Source organism: Oncorhynchus kisutch, linkage group LG18, assembly GCF_002021735.2.
Source record: "Oncorhynchus kisutch isolate 150728-3 linkage group LG18, Okis_V2, whole genome shotgun sequence".
Lineage (NCBI taxonomy): Eukaryota > Metazoa > Chordata > Actinopteri > Salmoniformes > Salmonidae > Oncorhynchus > Oncorhynchus kisutch.
This window is the reverse complement of record NC_034191.2, coordinates 35186997-35211888: the sequence shown is the minus strand read 5'-3', so window position 1 is coordinate 35211888 and position 24892 is coordinate 35186997. Positions and strand designations below refer to the sequence as shown.

The window sequence follows — 24892 nt, the reverse complement described above, 5'->3', positions numbered from 1 at the left end:
AACAGTCAATTCATCCACTTCATGTCTCTTTGTGCGGCGTGGGAGAATCAATATGGCTAATGAGATTAGCCCTCATATCCATCCACAGTCTTATGAAAGAGTCTTTAGTCGCTCGTCAGATCATGAGAATTACACCACTAATCCATTTACCCTTCAGCCTGTCCCATGTAGGCTACTGTACGTGTGGGATATGGTTGAGACATTTCCCATACTAAATGTACTTCAAATCTGTTCTCTGTACAATGCTCAGTGATGATCACAGGTGAATCTGACCAGAGAGCAGTTTTAGTCACCTACTGTGCTGAAAATTTAAAATATTTTTTTACCCCCCAACAGATCTGATCTCAGATCATTGATTGAATGAGACCCAATAGTCACCGACTGCATTGCAGAACGTTGATGAATAGTTATTTTTATCGGTAATAACACTGTTTAAAATAACATGTTACACATGTTTATACTTTATAGCTAAGACATGATCACACACTCCATACACACTCCATACTGCTGCAGCACTACGCAAGCCTTGCTATTCTCTATGCCCGAACACACACACACACACACACACATGCACGCACACACACACACACACAAGTAGGAACCCCTGACAGTTCTTCTAGCTCTCTTTCTTCTCTCTCCTCCCTTCCTCCACTCCCGTCTTCTTCTCCTTTACTTTCCTCACCCTCTTGAGATTGGACATAAAGTTTTATTATAAACAGGAATAGGTCAGAAATAAGAGGATTGAAGCCAGGTTAGTCCACAATGTGGGACTGATTGTGTAAGAGGGTGTAATATGTGGTTTCAGGCTGACTTCACAGTCAGCACTTCCCAGCAGCTGTAAAACCTGTTGGAAGGAGGTAAGGGACTACATTCCTCACATCCAGCTTTAGGATGAGGAGCACGGGGAGCCATCAGAACCGCAATGAACATTCACATAGTCCTGCTCAAGGGCCCGATCCTGCACAGCGTGTGGATTACGAGGCATATAAAAGACAAACAAACACACACATTCATACTCTGATAGAAACCGGCTTAACTGACAGACTTTCCTGACATCCAACCAGACCACTTCACTTTACACACGTAATTTACGCCTCGACGGGCTTTGTGGGCCGTTGCTGTGCTATGAAAAACATGAGGGTTGACCGGAAGTCATATGAAGACAGTGTTGTGACAGTATGTGGTACCTAACAATAATCTCATCACAGCCTTGTCCATGATCCAGGCCAGACTTAGACAGCCACCCGAGCAGAACCACAGTGAAGACAGTCAGTCACACCTCATAGAGAGGGCCAATCAGAAGGCTACATCAAACACTGCATCACATTGGGCTGCGTCTCAAATGGCACCCTATTCCCTACATAGTGCACTACTTTGGACCAGAGCTCTTATAGGGGGCATACACAGTGCACTATAGCAAATAGGGTGACAACTGGGACACACCCATTGGGATTCATTATACTACCGTGTCAAATAAGAATCTGAAGTAGTCTTCCTCTCAAAATACACTTTTTCTAAATCATTTGGAGTGTTAAACAATAGTTTGTATAGTGACGTTATGATAATGTTAATGATGAGTACAATCATGATGACAATGTTTCTAGTTACAAATTACATCCAGTCATCAATATTACATTTGAAACCGATTCCTTATCTGTTATCTGCAACATATACAAGTATTTAGAAGCTATTTATGAAGAAGTAATGAAAAGTGATGCAAACGTTTCTATCACTGTATCTTCCATCAAGACATGGGAGGCACTGTCCATGACAAATAAAGTCTCCCTTACTATCGGAGTGTGTGTGTGTAATCTGAGTCCATATAATACGATTTAACCAGTGAATGAGTGAAGTGAAAATGCCCCTATGTGTCAGATAGGACTTCCTGTCCTGTCTTTCCCAGGTGAGGAGAGAAAGAGCCATGGGGCATTCCACACATATCTGGAGGTTTACAGTGCAAGCGTGTGTGAAGTGTCTGTGACTATCAGCACGGCAGCCGTGTGTGGTGTGTGTGATCTGGCCCTGTGGTCCTCGACACACCGAAGCCAAGACACAATTACACAGAAACACAACACACAGATGGGCCCTCTGAGGTAGGGTGTGTGTGTGTGTGTGTGTGTGTGTGTGTGTGTGTGTGTGTGTGTGTGTGTGTGTGTGTGTGTGTGTGTGTGTGTGTGTGTGTGTGTGTGTGTGTGTGTGTGTGTGTGTGTGTGTGTGAGGAGAGGGGGCCTGATACTGAACGCGGGTGGGCTGCACAGGGTTTATCTGAACTAGATCACAATAACACCTTATAACACAACAACAGGCAGGCAGGCAGGACATGGGGGTTCACTGAGGCCCAGTGTCAGGCAGGAGGGCGGTCTTCTCTTCACATACCTGATCATCTATCTGGCACGGCGTCAGGTTGTGTTGGTGGGCCGTGGGGGAAAACTGGATGTGCTTCAGCCAGCTCCCGATATCAGGCTCGCTGGCATCCACACAGAACTTTACATGGCCCGACCCGTCCAAGATCTGGAGAGAGGTAGAGAGGGGAGGGGGGGGGGGTTAACACTTTGATCTCTATCTGATTCTGCACAGGTTACTGTGTCCACATGGACGAACCACATACCTCCCACCGAGAAACAAGGCCACACTGTTGTGAGGCTGCAGTATTACACACACAGGACAGGAACACACACACACACACACACACACATACACACACACCTTGAACTGGGTCCTGCTCTCTCTCACACACACACAAATGAAAAACCCACTCAAACTCATACACACGAAAAGTCACACTCTCTATGACAGCAGTGAAACGCAATAGAGAATATCACTGTGCTGAATGTCACTCTGCTGAACTAAAAGGCATGTCTTTCAATGACTTGACGTGTAAAACAATGTTTTTAAGACATCAAAACGAATGTATTTCTTTATTGCTGAACATTTACAATTATCCCATGAATATGGCAATAAAAACGAACATATTGGAGCCATTTCACTGTGTGCAAAATGTCTCATAACAATGCTTATTATCAAGTGACCTAAAAATGAAATACTGAGTTGTGCTGAATAAATTAAAGCACAAAAACAACCCCAAAATCAGTGTTGGTATTTTTGTCGAAACAAAAAAACGGTGTAATTAAAATGATTATTACACATTTATATTCGTATTAACATTTGTTGAAACATTTACTCTACTCCACAATTCCTGATATCAACTGGTTTTCTTTTGAAATAAAACGTAATAATATTATAAAGCTGAAGTTGATTGAAAAGTCTCTCAAAGGGTTGATGATGAGGATATATTGAACAATAGCGCCTAATATTTAGGAGTGAAAAGGGCCAAACACGTTAACCCAAGCGGGCTGCGACATGCATATAACCTTTAATGCACGCCATTCACTCAAAAGAAACCGTTTTATAAAGAACTCCCTAATTTCGACTTTATTATAAGCTATGTAGGTATAATTAACTACCCTATCATATTCAGTAAATTAACGATACTACAACATGACCCAAGGAGGCCTATACGTACAATAAAACGTCATTCTACTTAGATAGATGCTAGGAATAGATAAATGATAGGCCTGATAATTATTCCGAAATATGATTATTTTTTACAACGAATTAAGGAGAGATATAAATCGTGCTCGTTTTTTTCTGGCCTGCCTTGAAAATGTGATAAGCACACGTGTCGAAAATGCACATAATCTTTATCTATTTGCTCAATTCCCTTTGCATTATGAATTAAATTCCGCAAGACAATGCAAAATTACATCTTACTTATTGCCTATAATTTAAACACAAATAATGTTTTAATCAATAAAAACGAACCAATAATATGCATATAAACACGATTTAAAAAAGAACGCCTATAGCCTATTACTGACATAGAAAATAAACTTGATTCGGAAACAAATCAACGGCAGGAAATGATAAGTGATAACAGTTACGTGAAGAAGAAGCAATACATAATGTTCTGATCCATAACTGAATATCGGTTAAGAACACCAATCGATGTTTATGTTGCCTAAAATATTGAATAATGTCTGATGAAAACGTATTGACTCACTCTTTAAAAATACTTGTCAATAGTATTGACAATTCATTTATATTGAGAGCTCATACAATTAATGACCATAATTGTATCACTGAGAAAGAACACGTTAGAATGTTCCTTTGGTAATAAAAAAAAGGTTACAAAATAGATCGCTGCTTACCGTGGTAAATCCTCTGCACAATTGGTGCAACAATACAATATCTGCAAATACGTCGTGCGCAGAAATAATAAAAAATAAACAGTTGATGAAAACTGCAATGCCTTGTTTGGAAATAAGCACAAAAATGTGAAAATGTATCGTTCGTTTAGTTTTGCTCCATTTGTGTAGTGCCCTGTGTTCTTGAAAGCGCCAAGGGATTTAACAGTGTATTTTCTCTTTCTCCGACCCACAAGACGTTTGCTCCTCTCTCTCTCTCGCTCGCTTATTGTCATGTAGACACCGGCATAATCCCTAGGCACATTAACTTGGTCCAAGTTGAGCCCGTCAGCGCGAGCCCGTCTCGTCCGCTCCTCTCTTTCTGAACCTTCACTGTTCCCAGGTGTCAGCGCGGCGGAGCGAGCGACGATTCAACTTTTCCTTTCTCTCTCCCCCCGGCGCGTGATAGTGAGATGGAAGGATCGCCCACCTACTTGCGCGTCCCGTACTGTGTGATGTGTGTGTTTCTGTTTCACGGACTGTCTCTTAAAGAGGATCTTGCTCGCCCATCCATAGAGAGCAATGCAAAACGGGCTATCTTGCCTGTCCGCAGTCGGAAGTTGAGCGACGCTACCCGCAGTAAATTTTAAAGTGACAGGGGACCGGTGGAGAGGCGAGGTCAGAGAGAGGTCGGGATGGGCTTCTATGGGATTGACTACATACACACACCAGCCCAATTTGCCTTTGATGAAACCACCGAATAATTATGCAATCATTCGCGTTTCACTCGTTTTTCCCTAAGCAATGAGGGGTGGGTTCGCGGCTCACTCCAAGCCCAGCTAAAGCACAAAATGCTATTAGCTTAGACTACTGAATGATGACAGTGACTCTCATCTAAGAATATTGTACATTTAAAAAACAACTGTGTTATTAATAAAATACGTAAAAGGTATTGTTTTAATTAAATAAAGCCTCATTAATAGTCCAAGTGAAAACAACAACTTTTATTGTTAGGCCTAAGTGACGCTTTCCTTGTTTGCTTGGAGCACCTGCTTTACGGGACAGACAAGGCATGCGCCCCAGTGACCTGTCTCGCCCTCGCCGCTCTGAGAGACGTAGGACGCAGGTGACCAACATGCCGTCGTCCTGCATGGTGTTGTTACACACATTTCTAAACATGCCAATCCAATTTATAGCTTTCTAAATATTATTCAGCTAAGCTTGATCTGCAATGAATGGTAACAGCTTGCATATACAGCAGGGTCAACATGCATACAATTGAGACTTTTTTTCTGATTTTATTGTTGTTGTTGCTTGTTTGTATGTTTAAACTTTTTTTTTTAATAATAATTTTCACTCTTTTTTCTTAACATTTATGTCCAACTCTAAACTATTTTGGATAATCAAATCGGAAAAAAATAGACCACTTAGAATAATAGAAAAGTTATAGCCTACTTGGTTATTCAGGGCAAGCATGAACAGGAGTCTATAATATTCTGGGAGAGGGTGAGGGGAGTGGGGGTGCGAAGAGATTATTAATATGTCTCAGTGGCCGCTATCTGTGACATTGACCTTCTATCCCAGATAATTCCCATTGTTTGATGAAATTGCAGAGCAAATGTGCAGGAAGGACAGGAAAAATCATGTGTAAATAAGGTGGACCTCGCCAGAGATTCCCATAGTCCGCGCTGCTTGAGAACCCAAAAGAGCCCCCGGTCCGCAGCTCATTGATTTCCTGCCTTTCCTCGACTTGTCCATTGTTGGAAGCCTTTTTAATTTAGCCATAAATTGGGAAAGCTCAAGCTATGAGCTGTTCTATTTTCTTCCTGTCAGGATGAGGGATTTGTTTTATGATCCATTGTGTATTAAATACAAGTAATCTGGGAAAGTGATTGGCCGGGCCTCTCCGGGTCTGATCGAGGATTCTGATAGAGACTCAGAGCTCTTTCTGAAAGGGAGGAAACGTTTGTGGATAAACAAGGGTTTTGTGGTATCACTAGCAGGTCCGAGTGACCAGGGTAAATTGGGGTAAATGTAGATTGGACCAGAGACCGCTCACGGTTTCTCAGCCTGTACTTCTCTCCCTAGTCAGGAGATGGCGTTCTCAACTGAACAAACTTTTACAAGATATTAGTTGCCTTTCAATACGTTCTTTAATGCCATGCAGACTAATTTTGATAGGTGTTTTCTTTAGTGGAGAATTTAACAGGGTTTAGATTCATGGATAGCCTAAATTTGAGTTGTAAGCCTTCCATACTGAACAAAGTTCCCAGCCTGTGTGCCTATATCTCCTGAGAAAAGTGCATCAGTCAAGCGCGGAGACGCTGAGTTATTGAGATGGGGGTCATTGCTTTCTCGTCCGCAGAATTGCAGCACACAACATCGTCTACACTAAGGCGTTAAATTGCTAGATGAGACATGAAAGATTCAGTTGCATGGGCCTGAATATATAATCACCTGAACGACCTACAATACATTTCTTGGATCCACAATAAGAGGAGCCGTGGAAGTGAATTTTAAAACATTTGTTCATTTGTTACAGCAGCCATGTATAGTGTTTTAAACCATAGTCTAATTTATGTTTATTTGAAAAACTCGCCATATAGTCTAGTCCATTATATTACGTAAGTATATTAAATAGTTCGGCTTTATCAAAAGAACCCAAGCCTTTGTTATTATGATTATAGCACATAAAGTGTGTAATAGCTGTTTAATAACAGATTACAAACCAAAAAGCCTGCTCGAGGCTTTTGTTATTTCTCCTATTTTACGCCACTTACCGTTTCATTCTGATTTGGGTGACACTTCACATCTGCGGCATCCGGATAATGTTTTTTGTACATCGACTTAAAAGTGCTGTGAAATTTCTCAAGGGTTTTCATGCTGATTTGTTTGTATTAGTTGTTTGTTTTAGCAACTCAATTACTTGGGAAAATGTTCTCAGTTTAAGTATTGGACAAATCCATCACTACATTTTCAAAGCATTTCCCAATTTATATTGCAGTGTAGGAAACATGAGGCTACTTTGCTTTAACAAATTATTTACGCTTGAGTTTCACATAATCAGTGGGCTATTTACAGTGCCTTCAGAAAGTATTCACACCCCCTTGGCTTTTTACACATTTTCTGGTGTTACAGACTGAATTTTAAATTGATCAAAGTCATATTTTGTGTCACTGGCATACATACAATATATCATAATGTTAAAGTGGAATTACGTTTTTAGACATTTTTACAAATTAATTAAAAATGAAAAGCTGAAATGTCTTGAAATGTTTTATTTTATGGCTAAACTAAATAAGTTCAGGAGTGAAAATCTGCTAACTAAGTCACATAATAAGTTGCATGGACTCACTCTGTGTGCAATAATAGTGTTTCAAATTATTTTTGAATGACTCATCTCTGTACCGCACACATACAATTATTTGTAATTGGCGAGTTTCTCAGTCGAGCAGTGAATTTCAAACACAGATTCAACCACAAAAAACAGGGAGATTTTCCAAAGCCTTGCAAAGAAGGGCACCTATTGGTGGATATATATTTTTATTTAATGCAGACATTGAATATCCCTTTGGATGTGGATTTGTAAAAATGTTTTTGTGGATTTGTAAAAATGTCTAAAAACATAATTCTACTTTGACATTATGGGATATTGTATGTATCAATACACTCAGTCACTACAAAGATACAGACGTACTTCCTAACTCAGTTGCTGGAGAGGAAGGAAACCGCTCAGGGATTTCACCATTGGTGACTTTAAAACAGTTACAGAGTTTAATGGATGTGATAGGAGAAAAAGGAGGATGGATATACAACATTTAAGTTATTCCACAATACTAAACTAACTGACAGAGTGAAAAGAAGGAAGCCTGTACAGAATACAAATATTCCAAAACATGCATCCTGTTGGCATTAAGGCACTAAAGTAAAACTGCAACAAATATGGCAAAGAAAATTACTTCATGTTCTGAATACAAAGTTCTATGTTTGGGGCCAATCCAACACAACTCATCACTGAGTACCACTATTCATATTTTCAAGCATGGTGGTGGCTGCATCATGTTATGGGTATGCTTGTCATCTTTTTTTTTCGGCAAAGACTAGGCAGTTTAGGATAAAAAGAAACGGAATAGCGCTAAGAACAGGCAAAATTCTAGAGGAAAACCTGGTTCAGTCTGCTTTCCAACAGACACTGGGAGGCATGTTCACCTTTCAGCAGGACAATAACCTAAAACAGCAGCTTAACAGCAGCCACATATACACTGGAGTTGCTAACAAGGTGACAATGAATGTCCCTTAGTGGCCTAGTTACAGTTTTAACTTAAATCCCCTTGAAAATCTATGGCTTTACTTCAAAATGCATTAGTGAGTATTTGGTTTATAAATGGGCTTCATTTGTTTGACTTGTTTATCTACACTCAGCTTGTGTATGAGTCAGAGCATTACGGCACCACGAGCCCCTCGTTGGGGATTCCTGGGCCGGGTAGGTGCAAACTGACTCCGTGAGGGAGCTACTCCCTGATGCCGACCGCCGCAACGAGTCAGGCTGCTGAGTCGCTCTAATGGAAGCACTGTGTATAAGGTGAATTCCAGCACATCCTCCCAAAGAGAAAAAAAGGGAAGAAAAAGAAAATATCGCAGCCAAATCCACATGAAATAGTTCCACCATTCATATGGAGAGACACGGGCGAAAAGCTGCATTAAGCCTCCATCATGAGTCTCTACAGACGGGCCCACCTAGACAATTTATTTTGGTTAAGTTTGGGGCGATTCAATCAGGTGGCAAAAACATATTTAAAAACTCACACGAATTTAGGAGTGATATAACTTTTGATACAACACCCGTGTCATGGTGTGTAATTTTAGGACTTATCAGAATTTGAACAGTTATAGTGACTTCACTGCGAATTAGCCAACAACTTTATTTTGTAATGATTATGCTGAAAATGTTAGTGTTCTAAATATGTGTTCTAATATCTATAATGCAACCTAATCGAGATTTAAAAAAATACATAACAAATACAATAGACTATCGGTAAACATATCCAGGTGAGTGAAATAGACACTGCATTAACCATATCATTGATACTTTTGAAATTTGAAGTCAAAGCAGAAACTGACATTTTGGCATATGGCTACTATCTCTCCCACCGAACACCCCCACCCCCACCCCTCACCCCCCCCCCCAAAAGTCCCGGAGTCTCCTCACGGACCAATTCGCATTAAAAGAGAGCAGAGGAAATGAAAGGGGAAAAATGTAAATAAAACATTTCCTTGGTCTGGAAGTAGACCCGTTGCGAGCGCGTGTTAATCTCCACCTCGGTAATTTGGTTCTCCGGGAGAAGACAGAAGCCCCGCTGCTGTGCCCTGCACTTCATAAATCACAGCTTTATGTGGACAAGGTCAGCGGCCCCCTGGCTCAGCCCAGCTCCTCCGAGCGACACAGCGCGCCCGCTATGTTTTCCCTGCCGCCCGGGGCTCTCAGGACCAGACCAGCTCACTTCTAATTACTTTGGATTATTTTCATTTTGCCGGGGTCAGCCAGGCATTCCGGGAGAGGGATGATTTCCTACAAATTCTTCGGCCTTTGATGACTGGGCCCTGCGTGTTTTCCGAATTAGTACCCCATCATTTTGGCACTGTCTGTTCTGTTTTAGCGGCCCCCCAGCCCACTCCCGTGACAGCTCTGCTCTGCAGTGGGGCCCAGGCCAGGTTCCATCCCGACAACATGCAGGCGCTTTCCCACCCGAGACTGACCAGCAGTGGGAGAGAAGCAGACATATGCTGACAGCTAAAATATAACTAGGGGATGTTAGAAAAAACGAAGTATAAATAGGCACTGCAATAAACTGAGAATTAGGAAAAGCTTTTTGATCCTTGTTGCTTTAGAATATATGAATTAACCTATGGGCCTATGGTATAGGCTTTAGCAGCAACCGGATGCTGTGATGAATGTCTAACCTCACAGTTAAGCTTAGTTTTGATAGAATTATAATACTGTCAGATATAGGCTATGTGATGCATGAACTCGGATCTATGTTAGTGAATAACGTGTGCTTAAAAGTATTTATAACGTGTGCTTAAAAGTATTTATAACGTGTGCTTAAAAGTATTTATAACGTGTGCTTAAAAGTATTTATAACGTGTGCTTAAAAGTATTTATAACGTGTGCTTAAAAGTATCTTTGCTGCACATTAACGGTTCAATTCGCTTTTATTCCGATTCCAGAAAGATCCACATCTATAAGAGATTCTGCATGTGAATAAGATATATTGTCTCCTGTAGCTAAAATGAAGTAAATTGAATTGACAGCAGGAATGACTAGACGTGACTGGAGCGTTAAAACAAGGCATTGACCAAACATGACCACTGGCCTGAGGTACAATGTAGGCTACTATTCACACTGTGGGAGGAGGTAAATGTACAAATCAGAGAGTGGGGCGAGGACTTGAAAACATACATGCAGCTGATTTTTGGAGCTACCCGGCGTGTGCCCCTGCTCCAAAGAGCAGCCGGAGGAATGCACCGTCGCGGGTGGGGGGGCTGAGTATGAGGAGGAGAGGGGGAGGGGGGGGGGGGGTGTTACTGAGTCTAAGAGAGGTCCAACAGGCTGCGGTAATCACACAGACACTTCCTCCGCAGCGCCTCAACACACAGGCAACTCTGTATGTGTATGTGGACCACGGGGTGCGATAAAGTCGCACTGGAGTCAAAGGTAACGTTTTGAAAACATAAATTCAGCGTCGGAGAGCTGGAAAGTAAAACAAGCCTGGCCAGCAAGCCAGCCAGCCCGCCCCACCCGGCCGGATAAAGCCCGGTAATTAGAGCATGTTGTTGGTCGCTGCAGGGTGAACAAATTGCTTCTTAAACGCTCGTAGATATCATCTTTAAAAGAGCCCCTTGATGTAAGGAAAGATGCAATAGAACACACCACTTCAGACCAGAGGAGCGGCGTCGCACATTCATTACATTTATGGAGCTGTCCGGCCACGTTTGAAATGGAGATCACTTGAGACAGGGACTGCGTGCTTTTCATACACCGTGACCAATTGAAAGGCTAATATTGACTGTTTCCGGGATATGTGAAATAGCCGTCACATATAATGTCTGATGAAGCAAGACACTCAAACACCCGTTTCTCTAAGAGAGCCCATTCCACTCCATCCATCCCACCCTAAAAACTCCCCCTCCTCGGTGTCTAGGTGAGATATATGTCATTTCATAAAGGTAAACTTGTTAATGACCAGTTTTACCCTGACTAGTTTTTACACGCAGGTGTTCAGACATAACCATGGCATCACGCACACGTCACCAAGGCGCAGAGTCAAGGCGCGGGTTGGTGGCTTGAGGGCGTGCCTTTCCAAATACGGCTTTCCATGAATTGCCCCATTTCTTGAAGCGTTTATTTTTTTCGTGTTAGGTCTGCACACACCTTTTAATGACAGAAAATACCAAAACCACACATTTAATTCACAAGGACTTTCCAATGATCTAAGAAAACAACACATTCTGCCTCCATAATAATACCCAAAACAAGAATCAGTGCATGCATTTTTGTGGGTGAGCACTAGCCTGTATTGTAAGACAGTCATTTACTTTGAAAACATCCTCATTTGAGTCCAAAGTAATTTGCATTATCAATGCAAAAAAAAATCTCAAGAACGTCAGTAAAAGGCAACAAACTCACTAACCCTCTTCCATGGGTTAGTGGAGCAGCTCCTATTTAAGGCTTCACTGGTTTCCAGCACCATCAGAGGCCCATAAGATTGGCCAGAATTATATTTAACCGAGATCTTTGTGCTGAGTACAGGGCACATGGTACAGCTCCGACATGCTTTTGCCATTCAGACCAACACTCTCATTATATGACACAGCTTCCAGTTGGAATTCACACACACACACACACACACACACACACACACACACACACACACACACACACACACACACACACACACACACACACACACACACACACACACACACACACACACACACACACACACACACACACACACACACACACACACACACACACACACCTCTGATGTCGCTGAAGTCCACACAAATCCTGGGAATCTGAGACTTATTTGAGAAACTATGCATTATGCTCCCATCTCCTCCCCAACAGTCAAAAGGTGTGTATATGTGTGTGATGTGTGGGCATGCAGGTATACCCTCAACCCTGAAACAATGCAATCACACCATGGCACATTGCAGCAGTCCGACTTGATTGAGTCATCAGACATGGTGCGTCAATACTCAAGGTTTATTCAATTCCAGACCAATCATTCTGGTGTCATACACTTTTGGGTTAATATTGGAACCGGAGGCTGGGGCCGGGGAAAGATAAATCAGCTTTTATGATGGGTTGTTATGGTTTTTACGGCGCTGGTTTGTGAGGGACTGATTTGGGGATCAATCACAGGTGGTGTCTGCTGGCGGGGTGTGCCGGGGATCGATGGTGGATCTGGGGCCTGCAGTGATGGAGGACTGCTGAACTATGACCAGACCATCCCTCCCTCCCTTCCTTCCCGCTCTGGCACAACTGAAGGAGCATGACACCCATCCATATCATCATCATACCCGACCTCTCTCCCCCTCGCTCGCAATTCACTTCTTTATCTGGATGGCACCTCTGAAAATTCCATTGTCACACAACATTTAACAAAGACAAAAGTCCCAGGCCCACGCTCTATAAGCTGCTGGAGAGAAGCAACAAAACCCCTTTAAGCCAGGACATTAACCTGGAAGGAATCAGGGCCGGTTTTCACAATCACAAAGCACCTCTGATCTTGGCTCAGTTTAGATTTTTCGATCACAATGATTATATCGACAAAGGAGACCTGATCCTAGGTCAGTAGTCTTTCTCTGAGATACTCATAAAGGAAAGCCACAATGGAGGTGTTTGCTTACGCAGGAACAGACGAGTAACAAACATGTTAGTTGTCTGGATACAGTACCGTTATGGCCCTAAGGGTTAGTTTAACAGTTAAAGACAGTGGTTAGTGGTGTGTCCGACTGCACTGAGAGAGACTAGTATTGGGAGGGTATGAGTTATTTAGTGTTTAACTGCCCCTTTAAATCTCTCTGTTTGCATGTGGAGAGATGGCTCAGAACAAACAAACATACCCACATAAATACAGTACACGTGTGGCACAGACCCAGATATAGACACCATAGTTACTGTCCATGCTTAGACACACACACACACACACGCATACGCACACGCACACACACACACACAAAGGGACGCACTGTTTTTACACACACACAACATGTCCCGTAGCTGTCAGACGGCAGCTTCCTCCTTTCTGTCAGCGTGGCCCGACTGAAACAAAAGACCCGGGGAGCGAGGCAACCTTGTTTCTCAATTAGAGGAAGTTGGTCCTGATTACGCTGCCCCTGCAGAAGCATTCCGATCCCGTGAACTTGTCCAGCCGCTGCCAGCAGGCCCTAAACCAGCCAGAGAGAGTGAGAGAGTCTTAAAGTACTGGCGTGCCCCACCCAGACTCCCCGTCCTCCTCTTCTCTCCTCCTCTCCACACGCATGCACACACATACTCTCCTTCCCACCCCGTCCTCCTCTTCTCTCCTCCTCTCCACACACATGCACGCACACACTCTCCTTCCCACCCCGTCCTCCTCTTCTCTCCTCCTCTCCACACACATGCACACACACACACTCTCCTTCCCACCCCGTCCTCCTCTTCTCTCCTCCTCTCCACACACATGCACACACACACACTCTCCTTCCCACCCCGTCCTCCTCTTCTCTCCTCCTCTCCACACACATGCACACACACACTCTCCTTCCCACCCCGTCCTCCTCTTCTCTCCTCCTCTCCACACACATGCACACACACTCTCCTTCCCACCCCGTCCTCCTCTTCTCTCCTCCTCTCCACACACATGCACACACACACTCTCCGTCCCACCCCGTCCTCCTCTCCACACACATGCACACACACACTCTCCTTCCCACCGTGTCCTCCTCTTCTCTCCTCCTCTCCACACGCATGCACACACACACTCTCCTTCCCACCCCGTCCTCCTCTCCTCTCCTCCTCTCCACACGCATGCACACACACACTCTCCTTCCCACCCCGTCCTCCTCTTCTCTCCTCCTCTCCACACGCATGCACACACACACTCTCCTTCCCACCCCGTCCTCCTCTCCTCCTCTCCATACGCATGCACACACACACTCTCCTTCCCACCCCATCCTCCTCTCCACACGCATGCACACACACACTCTCCTTCCCACCCCGTCCTCCTCTTCTCTCCTCCTCTCCACACGCATGCACATACACACTCTCCTTCCCACCCTGTCCTCCTCTCCTTTCTTCCCCTCCTCTCCTCCCCACCCCTTTCCCCCTCTCCTCTCCTCCCCTCCCCTCCCCTCCTCTCCACCCCACCCCTGTCCTCCTCTCCTCTCCTCCCTTCCCTTCCCCTCCTTTCCACCCCACCCCTTTCCTCCTCTCCTCCCCTCCCCTCCCTTCCCCTCCTCTTCTCCCCACCCCTGTCCTCCTCTCCTCTCCTCCCTTCCCCTCCTCTTCTCCCCACCCCTTTCCTCCTCTCCTCCCTTCCCCTCCTCTTCTCCCCACCCCTGTCCTCCCCTCCTCTCCTCCCTTCCCCTCCTCTTCTCCCCACCCCTGTCCTCCCCTCCTCCCCTCCCTTCCCCTCCTCTCCTCCCCACCACTGTCCTCCAGTCAGAACAAGTAGAGCCTCCTTTGCCCTGAGAAGAGTAAAGAATTCCAGCTTCCTCACACCCTCAGCTCTATGTCCCTGACAAATGTGTTCACTCCTGGTGTTTATAAGAAGTAAGGTTAGTCATAATCTAGAGAGAGGGAGTATTTACACACTGTGGATATTCTGATAAAAGGCGACGTATTCAATTTCTGTTTGTTTGACAGGCGCACTGTCTCTCTCTCACACGTTGACATGAAGACCCCCATCCATTCACCCGAGGGTTGCAACCCTAACAGTATTCTCTCTTGCGGCACTCAAGTGCTAACACATATTAAGTAAATGAAGAGTCTCTTCAACCCAGGGAGACAAACGAGCTTCTTAAACACAGGAGGTGTGGCGGTTTGATCTTCCATCGGCCCGTGTTAATGATGAAATCTAGGCCGGCTCGTATTGATGATGTAACTAGGACTGATCCAGGACTGTGTACATTTTAGACCGAGATGGCCCCAATGTTTCTAGCCAGGTGCTCAAGCTCTTCACATCTGTTTACGAAAGAGAGAGAGTATGTATGTGTGTGTGTGTGGGAGGGAGGTTAAGGGGATACTGATGGGATGGGAAGGACTGTGTGTATACATGGCGGTACTTCAAAGCCATCCCGTTACCCGGGCCGACAGTGCAGAGAGTTTACACCCATCCACACCCAGCCAACAGCACTAAACCACAGGTCAGAGTGTCTCCTCTCATTCTTCCCCTCCAGCCAGTGGCCAGGTCCCTCTCTCTCCCCCTCTCCCTCTCCCTCTCTCCCTCTCTCTCTCTCTCTCTCTCTCTCTCTCTCTGCTGTTTATTGTCATCTCGGCCAGAGAAAAAAACACTGACTGTGCTGTGTAAAACACTGAAGGGGGGATGAGGGGCAGGAGTTGAGGCGGCAGAGGCCCCCAGGGTGGGTAGGAATGGGCGAGGGGGGGGGGACCAAGGCTGGCTTGGGGGGGGGGCTAGTGTAATCTTGGTGCTGAATAGACGGGAGCTCCTAATAGAAACCCGTCGTCCGGCTGCCACTGAGAGAAACAAGAGCTGTAATGGATGGGCTCAGCTCTGACTCCCCCCCCCACTCCCCCACCCCTGTGACCCCTGTGTTGGTCAGAAGTAAGAGCTAAAGAAGCATTGTAGCCCCGGGCCTGATTGAATGGGGAGGAGGGGAGGTGGATGGAGGAGGAGGGTGGAGGGAGGGTATAGGGAGCCCAGCCGCGCTGATAGACCAATTTCCCAGTACTGTGAGCAGCTAGGTCTTGATTGATGAGGGCCGGTGCTGGTGAGAGGAGACCCATCACATACGATCACATAAATACTTATTCAGCTCAAATTCTCCCTGACAAGCCTTGCGACAGCTTTGTGCTGTCACAGATATCATTGGAAGGAAACCGCTCCATTAATCATGCGTAATTAACTTTCCTGAGAGGTTCCGCTGGTAACCAGTGTGAAAGAACGACCCAGTACCAAATCCCAGTTACCAGTGTGAAAGAACGACCCAGTACCAAATCCCAGTAACCAGTGTGAAAGAACGAGGCAGTACCAAATCCCAGTAACCAGTGTGAAAGAACGAGCCAGTACCAAATCCCAGTAACCAGTGTGAAAGAACGAGCCAGTACCAAATCCCAGTAACCAGTGTGAAAGAACGAGCCAGTACCAAATCCCAGTAACCAGTGTGAAAGAACGACCCAGTACCAAATCCCAGTAACCAGTGTGAAAGAACGAGCCAGTACCAAATCCCAGTAACCAGTGTGAAAGAACGATCCAGTACCAAATCCCAGTAACCAGTGTGAAAGAACGACCCAGTACCAAATCCCAGTAACCAGTGTGAAAGAACGACCCAGTACCAAATCCCAGCGTCTTAACTGGGACTGGATTAAAAGCAGAGGCAGATTCTTCCCGAGTCGCTCCGTTTGTACAGGAAATAGCTTCATTAGTATCGGTTTATGCTCTAATGGGCCCGATACAAAGCGTCCTCTCTCTCACCATCCACACAGTGCAATATCCTGTGAGTGACTGTTGGTTCTAATGTGAGTGTTTGAAGTCCAGAGCAGGGCCCACCTGAACTTAACTACCTTCACCCCCTCCCTTTAAGTACACTACTGGAGGCTGGATGCGGAGTGCACAACAAGCCCCCTAGTCTCATACAGTGGGACCAAAACAGCACAGGAAGAATCTCTGGGGTTCCAAATTGGACCAGGGGCTCTTTGTTTTAAACCAGCAGACCACATGATGTAGTGGTCCAATATTCTCAACAACACCCCACACACACCCACTCCACCCTGCCCTATTTAGCAACAAACCCCCCTGTCCCAACCCCCCCACCATACCCCATTCCGCCTACCTCATCTGCATTCCATCCCTCCCTTAATCGCACCCAAACCCACCCATCTCTACCCAGCCCCACCCATCTCTACTCAGCTCCACCCATCTCTACCCAGCCCCACCCATCTCTACCCAACCCCACCCATCTCTACCCAGCCCCACCCAACTCTACCCAACCCCACCCATCTCTACCCATCCCCACCCATCTCTACCCAACCCCACCCATCTCTACCCAGCCCCACCCAACTCTACCCAACCCCACCCATCTCTACCCATCCCCACCCATCTCTACCCAACCCCACCCATCTCTACCCATCCCCACCCATCTCTACCCAGCCCCACCCATCTCTACCCAGCCCCACCCATCTCTACCCAACCCCACCCATCTCTACCCAGCCCCACCCAACTCTACCCAACCCCACCCATCTCTACCCATCCCCACCCATCTCTACCCAACCCCACCCATCTCTACCCATCCCCACCCATCTCTACCCAGCCCCACCCATCTCTACCCAACCCCACCCATCTCTACCCATCTCTACCCAGCCTCACCCATCTCTACCCAGTCCCACCCATCTCTACCCAACCCCACCCATCTCTACCCAGCCCCACCCAACTCTACCCAGCCCCACCCATCTCTACCCATCCCCACCCATCTCTACCCAACCCCACCCATCTCTACCCATCCCCACCCATCTCTACCCAGCCCCCACCCATCTCTACCCAGCCCCACCCATCTCTACCCAACCCCACCCATCTCTACCCAGCCCCACCCAACTCTACCCAACCCCACCCATCTCTACCCATCCCCACCCATCTCTACCCATCCCCACCCATCTCTACCCAGCCCCACCCATCTCCACCCATCTCTACCCAGCCCCACCCATCTCCACCCAGCCCCACCCATCTCCACCCAGCCCCACCCATCTCCACCCAGCCCCACCCATCTCTGGCCGGCCCCACCCGTGTGTGTTAGTGTGCCTTGTGATGGTTTTGTGTGTGAAGTGACCAGTTGGAATAGGAGGTGACAACAACACAGGTTGTTTGGGAATAGGACTGAATTCCCACTATGTCTGCTCCTCAATCGGTCTCCCTGGTAATGTCTCCCATGTTTCCCTTTGTCTCACCAGGAGACTTAGGTGAGAACCTATCAATGCTGCTATTTATCTGGGACAGCTTAGGGAGGTGGACTGCAGCTGCAGGTGGGGTCCTGTCTTGTTGGGATGGTGTGTATGTGTGCTTTTGTCAGTGTGTGTGTGTGTGCACATGTGTGTGTGTATGTAGCTAGTTTCACACACTCAGAGCCAGACTCCTTGCTCGTCCTCAGTCACCCTCACACATTAATGTCCATTTCCCCTGCTGGGTGACAACATCTCCCTTATTACAATGGTGAGATCTGACTAACATCCTGTCTGTTGATGAGCTCTGTTAGGCCTCCTGACACACACACACACACGCACATGCATACACACAAAACACAAACATCTCAAATACAGTCAAATACAGTCAAAATGATAACAAGTGGGTAGAAGACTGTGATTGTACAACAAACATAACCTAATTTATTAAAAACAATTATTGTTGTACTTGTTCTAACTCAGCTTGGCCAGTGTAACAGCTTGTAGGGTACTGAACCAATAAGCAACTTAATCAGGAGAGAGCGGTCTATTAACCTGGTCCCAGATCTGTTTCAGCTGCCTTGCCAACTCCTACGGTCATTGTCACGTCACAGCACAAACAGATCTGGGACCAGGCTAAGAGACTGAATCCTACCACACTCCTCTCCCTGTGCCAGGACCTAGTATCCCTAACTTTACATTCTTTGGAGGACCACTGGACAACCATGTCACTGAACAACATGTTGGTAGTTTCAGCTGTACACCTCAGCCAGAGAGGGGAGAATTAAGACTGTTGGGAGACTTGTGTTGGTGTCGAATCGTCAACAATCCCTTTGCCATTGGAAACAGCCCGTAACAGCCCGTAACAGCCTGTTGCAGCTTGTAGCAGCCTGTAGCAGCCTCCTAAAGCAGCCTTTAGCAGCACGTAGCAGCCTCCTATAGCAGCCTGTAGCAGCCTGTTGCAGCCTGTAGCAGCCTGTAGCAGCCTGTAACAGCCCGTAACAGCCTGTAACAGCCTGTAACAGCCTGTAACAGCCCGTAACAGCCCGTAACAGCCTGTTGCAGCTTGTAGCAGCCTGTAGCAGCCTCCTAAAGCAGCCTTTAGCAGCACGTAGCAGCCTCCTATAGCAGCCTGTAGCAGCCTGTTGCAGCCTGTAGCAGCCTGTAACAGCCCGTAACAGCCGTAACAGCCCGTAACAGCCTGTAGCAGCCTGTAGCAGCCTCCTAAAGCAGCCTTTAGCAGCATGTAGCAGCCTCCTATAGCAGCCTGTAGCAGCCTATAGCCAAGTAAAGTACAGGACCAGACAGCCAGGCCAGAGAGAGGAAGGCCCACGACAGGCTGGCAGGCAGGTAAGTACAGATAGCAGCCCCTGGATAAGATACCCTCCAGTCACACACACACACACACACACACACACACACACACACACACACACACACACACACACACACACACACACACACACACACACACACACACACACACACACACACACACACACACACACACACACACACACAAGGAGTAGGACTGGAATTTGACAGCTCCATTACTACAGGCTATATGAGACAGGTGGCTGGACCACACACAGAAGAGGAGAGGAGTGGAGGAAAAGAAGAGAGGAGAGTGAGGGAGAGAGGGAGGGAGAGTGAGGGGTCAAGTACACCCAGTCAGCTCAGCTTGACACAGAGAGAGAGAGGCAACAATAAGCTCTTGAGTTAGACAGGCCTATAAGCCCCTCTCCTCTGTGTGTGTGTGTGTGTATGTGTATGTGTATGTGTATGTGTATGTATGTGTATGTGTATGTGTATGTGTATGTGTATGTGTATGTGTATGTGTATGTGTATGTGTATGTGTATGTGTATGTGTATGTGTATGTGTATGTGTATGTGTATGTGTATGTGTGTGTGTGTGTGTGTTCTGCCAAATAAACTAGCTTTGTCCCTCAGGACAGCTGATTGGCTGACAATCTAGACTGTTTCACAGAAACAGATAGCAGGGATTGGAAGAAGTCTGTGGAGCCGCTGTTTCTAAGTGTCAGATTACAGGCGTGTGTACGACAGCATTCAGGACAGAGGACTTGCTTGCTGCGTCATCCCAGGTGTGTGTGTGTTTGTGCGTGTGTGTGTTGATGTGTTGGTGTGTGTATTCGGGTGCATTACTGTGTGCATATGTGTGTATCTGAGTGGCCTCTATCATCCCTTCATCCCGTATCAGGCCCAGCGGTAGGCTTACTATCCCCTCCTGTGGACTAAACACTGGCCTGTCTGTGGATGAACCAGCCTCTCCTGCCAGAGACGGCACAGGGAGGGCTAGGGAAAGGAGGGGAGGGAGGGCACCATGTGTCATCACCACTGTGTCGTACAAGGGAGAGTCTGTCTACCTGTCTGTGTGTGTGAGCCCTGAACAGTGACCCCTAGAGGCCTAGACAGGCCAGACTAAACAAACCTCATTCCAGGAACACATGGGGAGAGAGAGAGAGAGAGAGAGAGAGAGAGAGAGAGAGAGAGAGAGAGAGGAGAAAAGAAGAGAGGTGTGGGGCGGACAGAGAGAGAGAGAGAGAGAGAGAGAGAGAGAGAGAGAGAGAGAGAGAGAGAGAGAGAGAGGAGAAAAGAAGAGAGGTGTGGGGGGGGACAGAGAGAGAGAGGGCCCCTGGCAGCAAGGCCTCAGTGTTAATCAGAGATATCCCTGGGTTGCCAGACTCAAGCCCCCAGGGTAAACAGAGAGAGGGAGAGAAAGGGAGAAAAGAAGAAAACAAATGGGGGGAATAGAAAGACAAGGGTAGGAAGACAGATGGATGGAGCGAAAGAGTGAGAGAGAAAGGAGAAAGGAGAGCGAGAGAGAGAGAGGAGGACGGATAGTCTGCATTCCTGTGGTCACAGCTGCGGCGCTGCAATCACTAAAATGTAGCGTTGTCTCAAGGCCGCCGATTCCTGGACGAGTTACAAAGGGGAAAAAAACAGCACGACATGTCTGCTTTCTGAATCAAAGAGACTGGCAATCAACAGGCCCGGGCTTTACACTACACTACCTTCTATCTCTCTCTCTCCATCATTACCTCTCTCTCTCTCACTCCCTCGTTCTCTCTCTTGCTCTATCTGTCTGTCAGTGATGCGATGGGGTTGGTTGGGATGACCCCTCTGTCTTTTTTTACAGGGTCTATATTTGCTCCTCTCTTCACCACTGACCAATCTGGGAAGGCAGTCAAAAGCAGAGGCCATCGATCACAGCGCTGACAGTGGGGGCCCTGGCGGGGCCAGCCCTGTTATTTGGCTGATGTGATCACACGCATGTTTGTTTTACTATCCTTGTGGGGACCCAAACAATTATTCCCATTCAAAATACTATTTTCCATAACCCCTAACCCTAACACTAACCTTAACCCTAACTTTAAGCCCCAAAACCCTAACCCTAAACCTAACCCCTATCCCTAATTCTAAAACTAACCCCTAAACCTAAAAATCTCCCCACAAGGATAGAAAAACCAAACCAAACCAAACCACACACACACACACACACACACACACTCGCTGGCAAGGCTGGGGTTTGGTTTGGAGGCGCTCTGACTGTGCCCTTCGAGCATGTCCATAAAAAACACACTGGATCACCGGTTAGCTGCATGTTTGGGTCACATTGGCGTGAACGCTGCAGTAGTGGGCAAACTGTTGTAGTTGGAGAAGCAACTGTAGCAGCAAATGTTTCCGCTAGAAACGGTGTAGTTTCCCAGTAGTGTCCACTCCCCTATGTCTGCCCCAGACAATGGTTCAACATCCTCTGAGAAGAGGATCCTAAAAATATCAAATACACTCCATCTCCCTTGTGACTCATCCCACAGAACCTCTCTACCATTCAGTGGTGGGACTCTTCCCTGGACAGCTCATTGTTTCCTGCTTGACCCCCCTCCCCACCCCTCTCCTCTCCCCCCACCAGGGTAGGAGCCCAGCCCAGCCTGTGTACTATTGTCCGCCACTCACAACAGTTTATCATCACTCTGTGGCTATAATTGGAAGCAGAAGTATTTTCTATTGGGACGCGTCAGTGACATGGCTATCTGTCTGTTCTGATATTCTCACCAGCTAATTTAGCCCCATCTGCATGACAGAGAAGAGAGGAAAAGGAGGAGAGAGGGGTGGGGAGGAGAGGGGAAGAGAGGGGAGCGCTGACAAACGATATAGGCACAGACATCACACACAGACAGATAGTGCTACATTCTAAAATACTATTATCTAGAGAAAACAGACCAAATGCACATGAACTGACCCAGAGGAAGACCCAGGACAATACAACACACACAAATCAATTCTACAATGCAATTGACACCATACTACAAACAGAGCCAGTCACATACAGAGACAACACTGTAAACACAGACATGATAGAATAAATACCCACCATCGATGGAGAGGAAATATTACATACACTCACAAAGAATATTACAAATGAACTGACAAATCACATGTTCACGCACGCACGAACGCACGCGCGCGCACACACACACACACACACATTGGCCTAACACTTGAGGCATGAGATGAGGAGAGCTTGTGGTGGGAATGGTTGAAACAAGGCCAGTGTGTGTGTGTGTGTGTGTGTGTGTGTGTGTGTGTGTGTGTGTGTGTGTGTGTGTGTGTGTGAACACATCTGCCCATCTAACAAAAGGTGCATTCTTCATTAACGGTGTGTCCGTGAGAAGGACAGAATCTTCCACATGGAATCCCTCCTGATCTCTGTGGCTACTGCCAAGCCAGAGCAGAGGCCCACTACCCTGCTTCCTTTCTCCTCTAACCCCTCAGCCTGTCAGCCCTGCTACCTGAACAATGAACAATTTGTTCATATCCACTGCAGAAGAAAAGAGGGACTGACAAAGCAGGAGATAAGGTTACATTGTTAAATGGATGTCCTACCCTCTTACACCCTACAGGTGTGCGGCAACTGAAAAAGGATTCAAAACACCAAAAACCACAACCTCCCTCCCTCCCTCCCTCTGCTCATCGTCTCCAGAAAGTATGAATGGGGAGGAGGGGGTGAGGGCGGGAGGAGCAGAGCGTATTTCATGGACTCATTGAGCGATTAGGGAGAGAGAGAGTTTTAGTGAACTCTCCAACCCCCCCCCCCCCCCCCCCCCCCTCCAACCCCCCCCCCACCATGGCGCTCACTCACTCAGCTGCTATCTCGGATCGCATCACGCTGCTCTGCACCTTCACACTAGCGCTCACCTTTTGCTCTCTCCCGTCTTTTCTCTCACTCCCCTCTCTGTTTCTCCTCTCCACTCTCTTTCAATGGCATCTGACGCAGAGGCGACAATAGAATGAAGGGGAGTGCTTAAATGCTACTTTGCTGCCAGCTGCCAGGGAGTGAAGTCATCATCATTGCCACCCGTCAGACAGATTCTTGCTTTTCCATTAAATATATTGCCTTAAACCATACCTCTAAACTCGAAAGACAAATAGTGTTTCTCTTTCTGGAACTTTCCAGAATATATTCATGCCTCTCTGTCTCCCCACTTCCCTCTGTCTATTCTCTCCATCTCACTGCCCCTCTCCCTCAGTACTCAACATGTACCACTCAAAACATGGTCCCAAAACATCTTTCTTTCTCAAACTTTCCTTATCCATCCATCTCTCTCTCTCTCTCTCTCTTCCCCCTCTCCATGGGTATTCTCCATGTAAAATATTCTCCATCCATCTATCTGCCAACATAAGTATGGTTTTAATATGATGAGTCCTCTGGGGGCCCAATAGGGCTCTGTGTGTCTGTCTCCGGCTCTCTCTTCATCACTCTCTGTCATTGGTCCCCAGGGCTGGGATATACACCTCAGGGACATTCTAATTGGCCGAACCCAAATGGGTCATTCTGTTCCACCTATCATCCTGGGCTTTAATGGATAACTTGAGTGCACTGAGGCTTTGAAAATGTGGGGATATGTTTTCTGTCTGTTGCTTTCGTTGTTAATAATGGGAATTTAAGTTAAATAATAAGTAAAAGTCACTAAAGTCACATCTTCTATGGAAACTCAATAGTGACAACTGAGGGAGTTTTGTCCGACATCTAACAACTTCCTAATATGGATACCATTGAGACATGCCATTAGGCAAATTAAGGATCTCTCTCTCTCTCTCCATATCAGCACGCAGTCACACCTGCTCTCCCCTTGACTAGGTCACTAAGTCCATTTCTCTCTTCAGTGGTGTGAACTACGATGAATCATCATCAAATATTGTCTCAGGATTTTCTCTCTTTTCTTCCTCCCTCCATCTCTCCTCCTCTCCGAGAGGCTGTTTATCACTCTGCCATGACAGCTTTCCTCTGTCGCTCACATCCAAGAGGGAAGGGAGAGAGGGAAGAAAGAGAGGTGTGCTGTGTCACAAACAGAACAATAGCAGAGCCTTCTAGATATGTGGCCTGTGTACATTCCACAAGACTTGCACAATGACTTATCTGGGCTGAAAAGGCAGATAGAGGGCGAAACGAAATTAAGAAAGAAAGGATGAAAGAAAGACAGAAATGTGGAAAGATAGCGACGAGGAGGTGAAGAGGTGACAGGTG

At 46.5% G+C, this 24892-nt stretch overlaps 1 protein-coding gene across 21 annotated transcripts in view; it reads right to left on the bottom strand.

Moving 5' to 3' along the window:
• The window catches only part of mecom (MDS1 and EVI1 complex locus), a 189043-nt gene that overhangs the window by 24100 nt on the left and 140051 nt on the right, over window positions 1-24892 (bottom strand). For 17 of the 21 annotated variants that reach the window (XM_031795889.1, XM_031795894.1, XM_031795896.1 and 14 more), the window contains exon 3: window positions 2377-2511. In XM_031795889.1, the coding sequence (XP_031651749.1) occupies window positions 2377-2511 (135 nt within the window). Of the gene's footprint in view, window positions 1-2376; window positions 2512-4208; window positions 4884-24892 lie in introns of those variants that run through there. The other 4 variants (XM_031795906.1, XM_031795910.1, XM_031795909.1 and 1 more) reach the window with 3 other exon arrangements.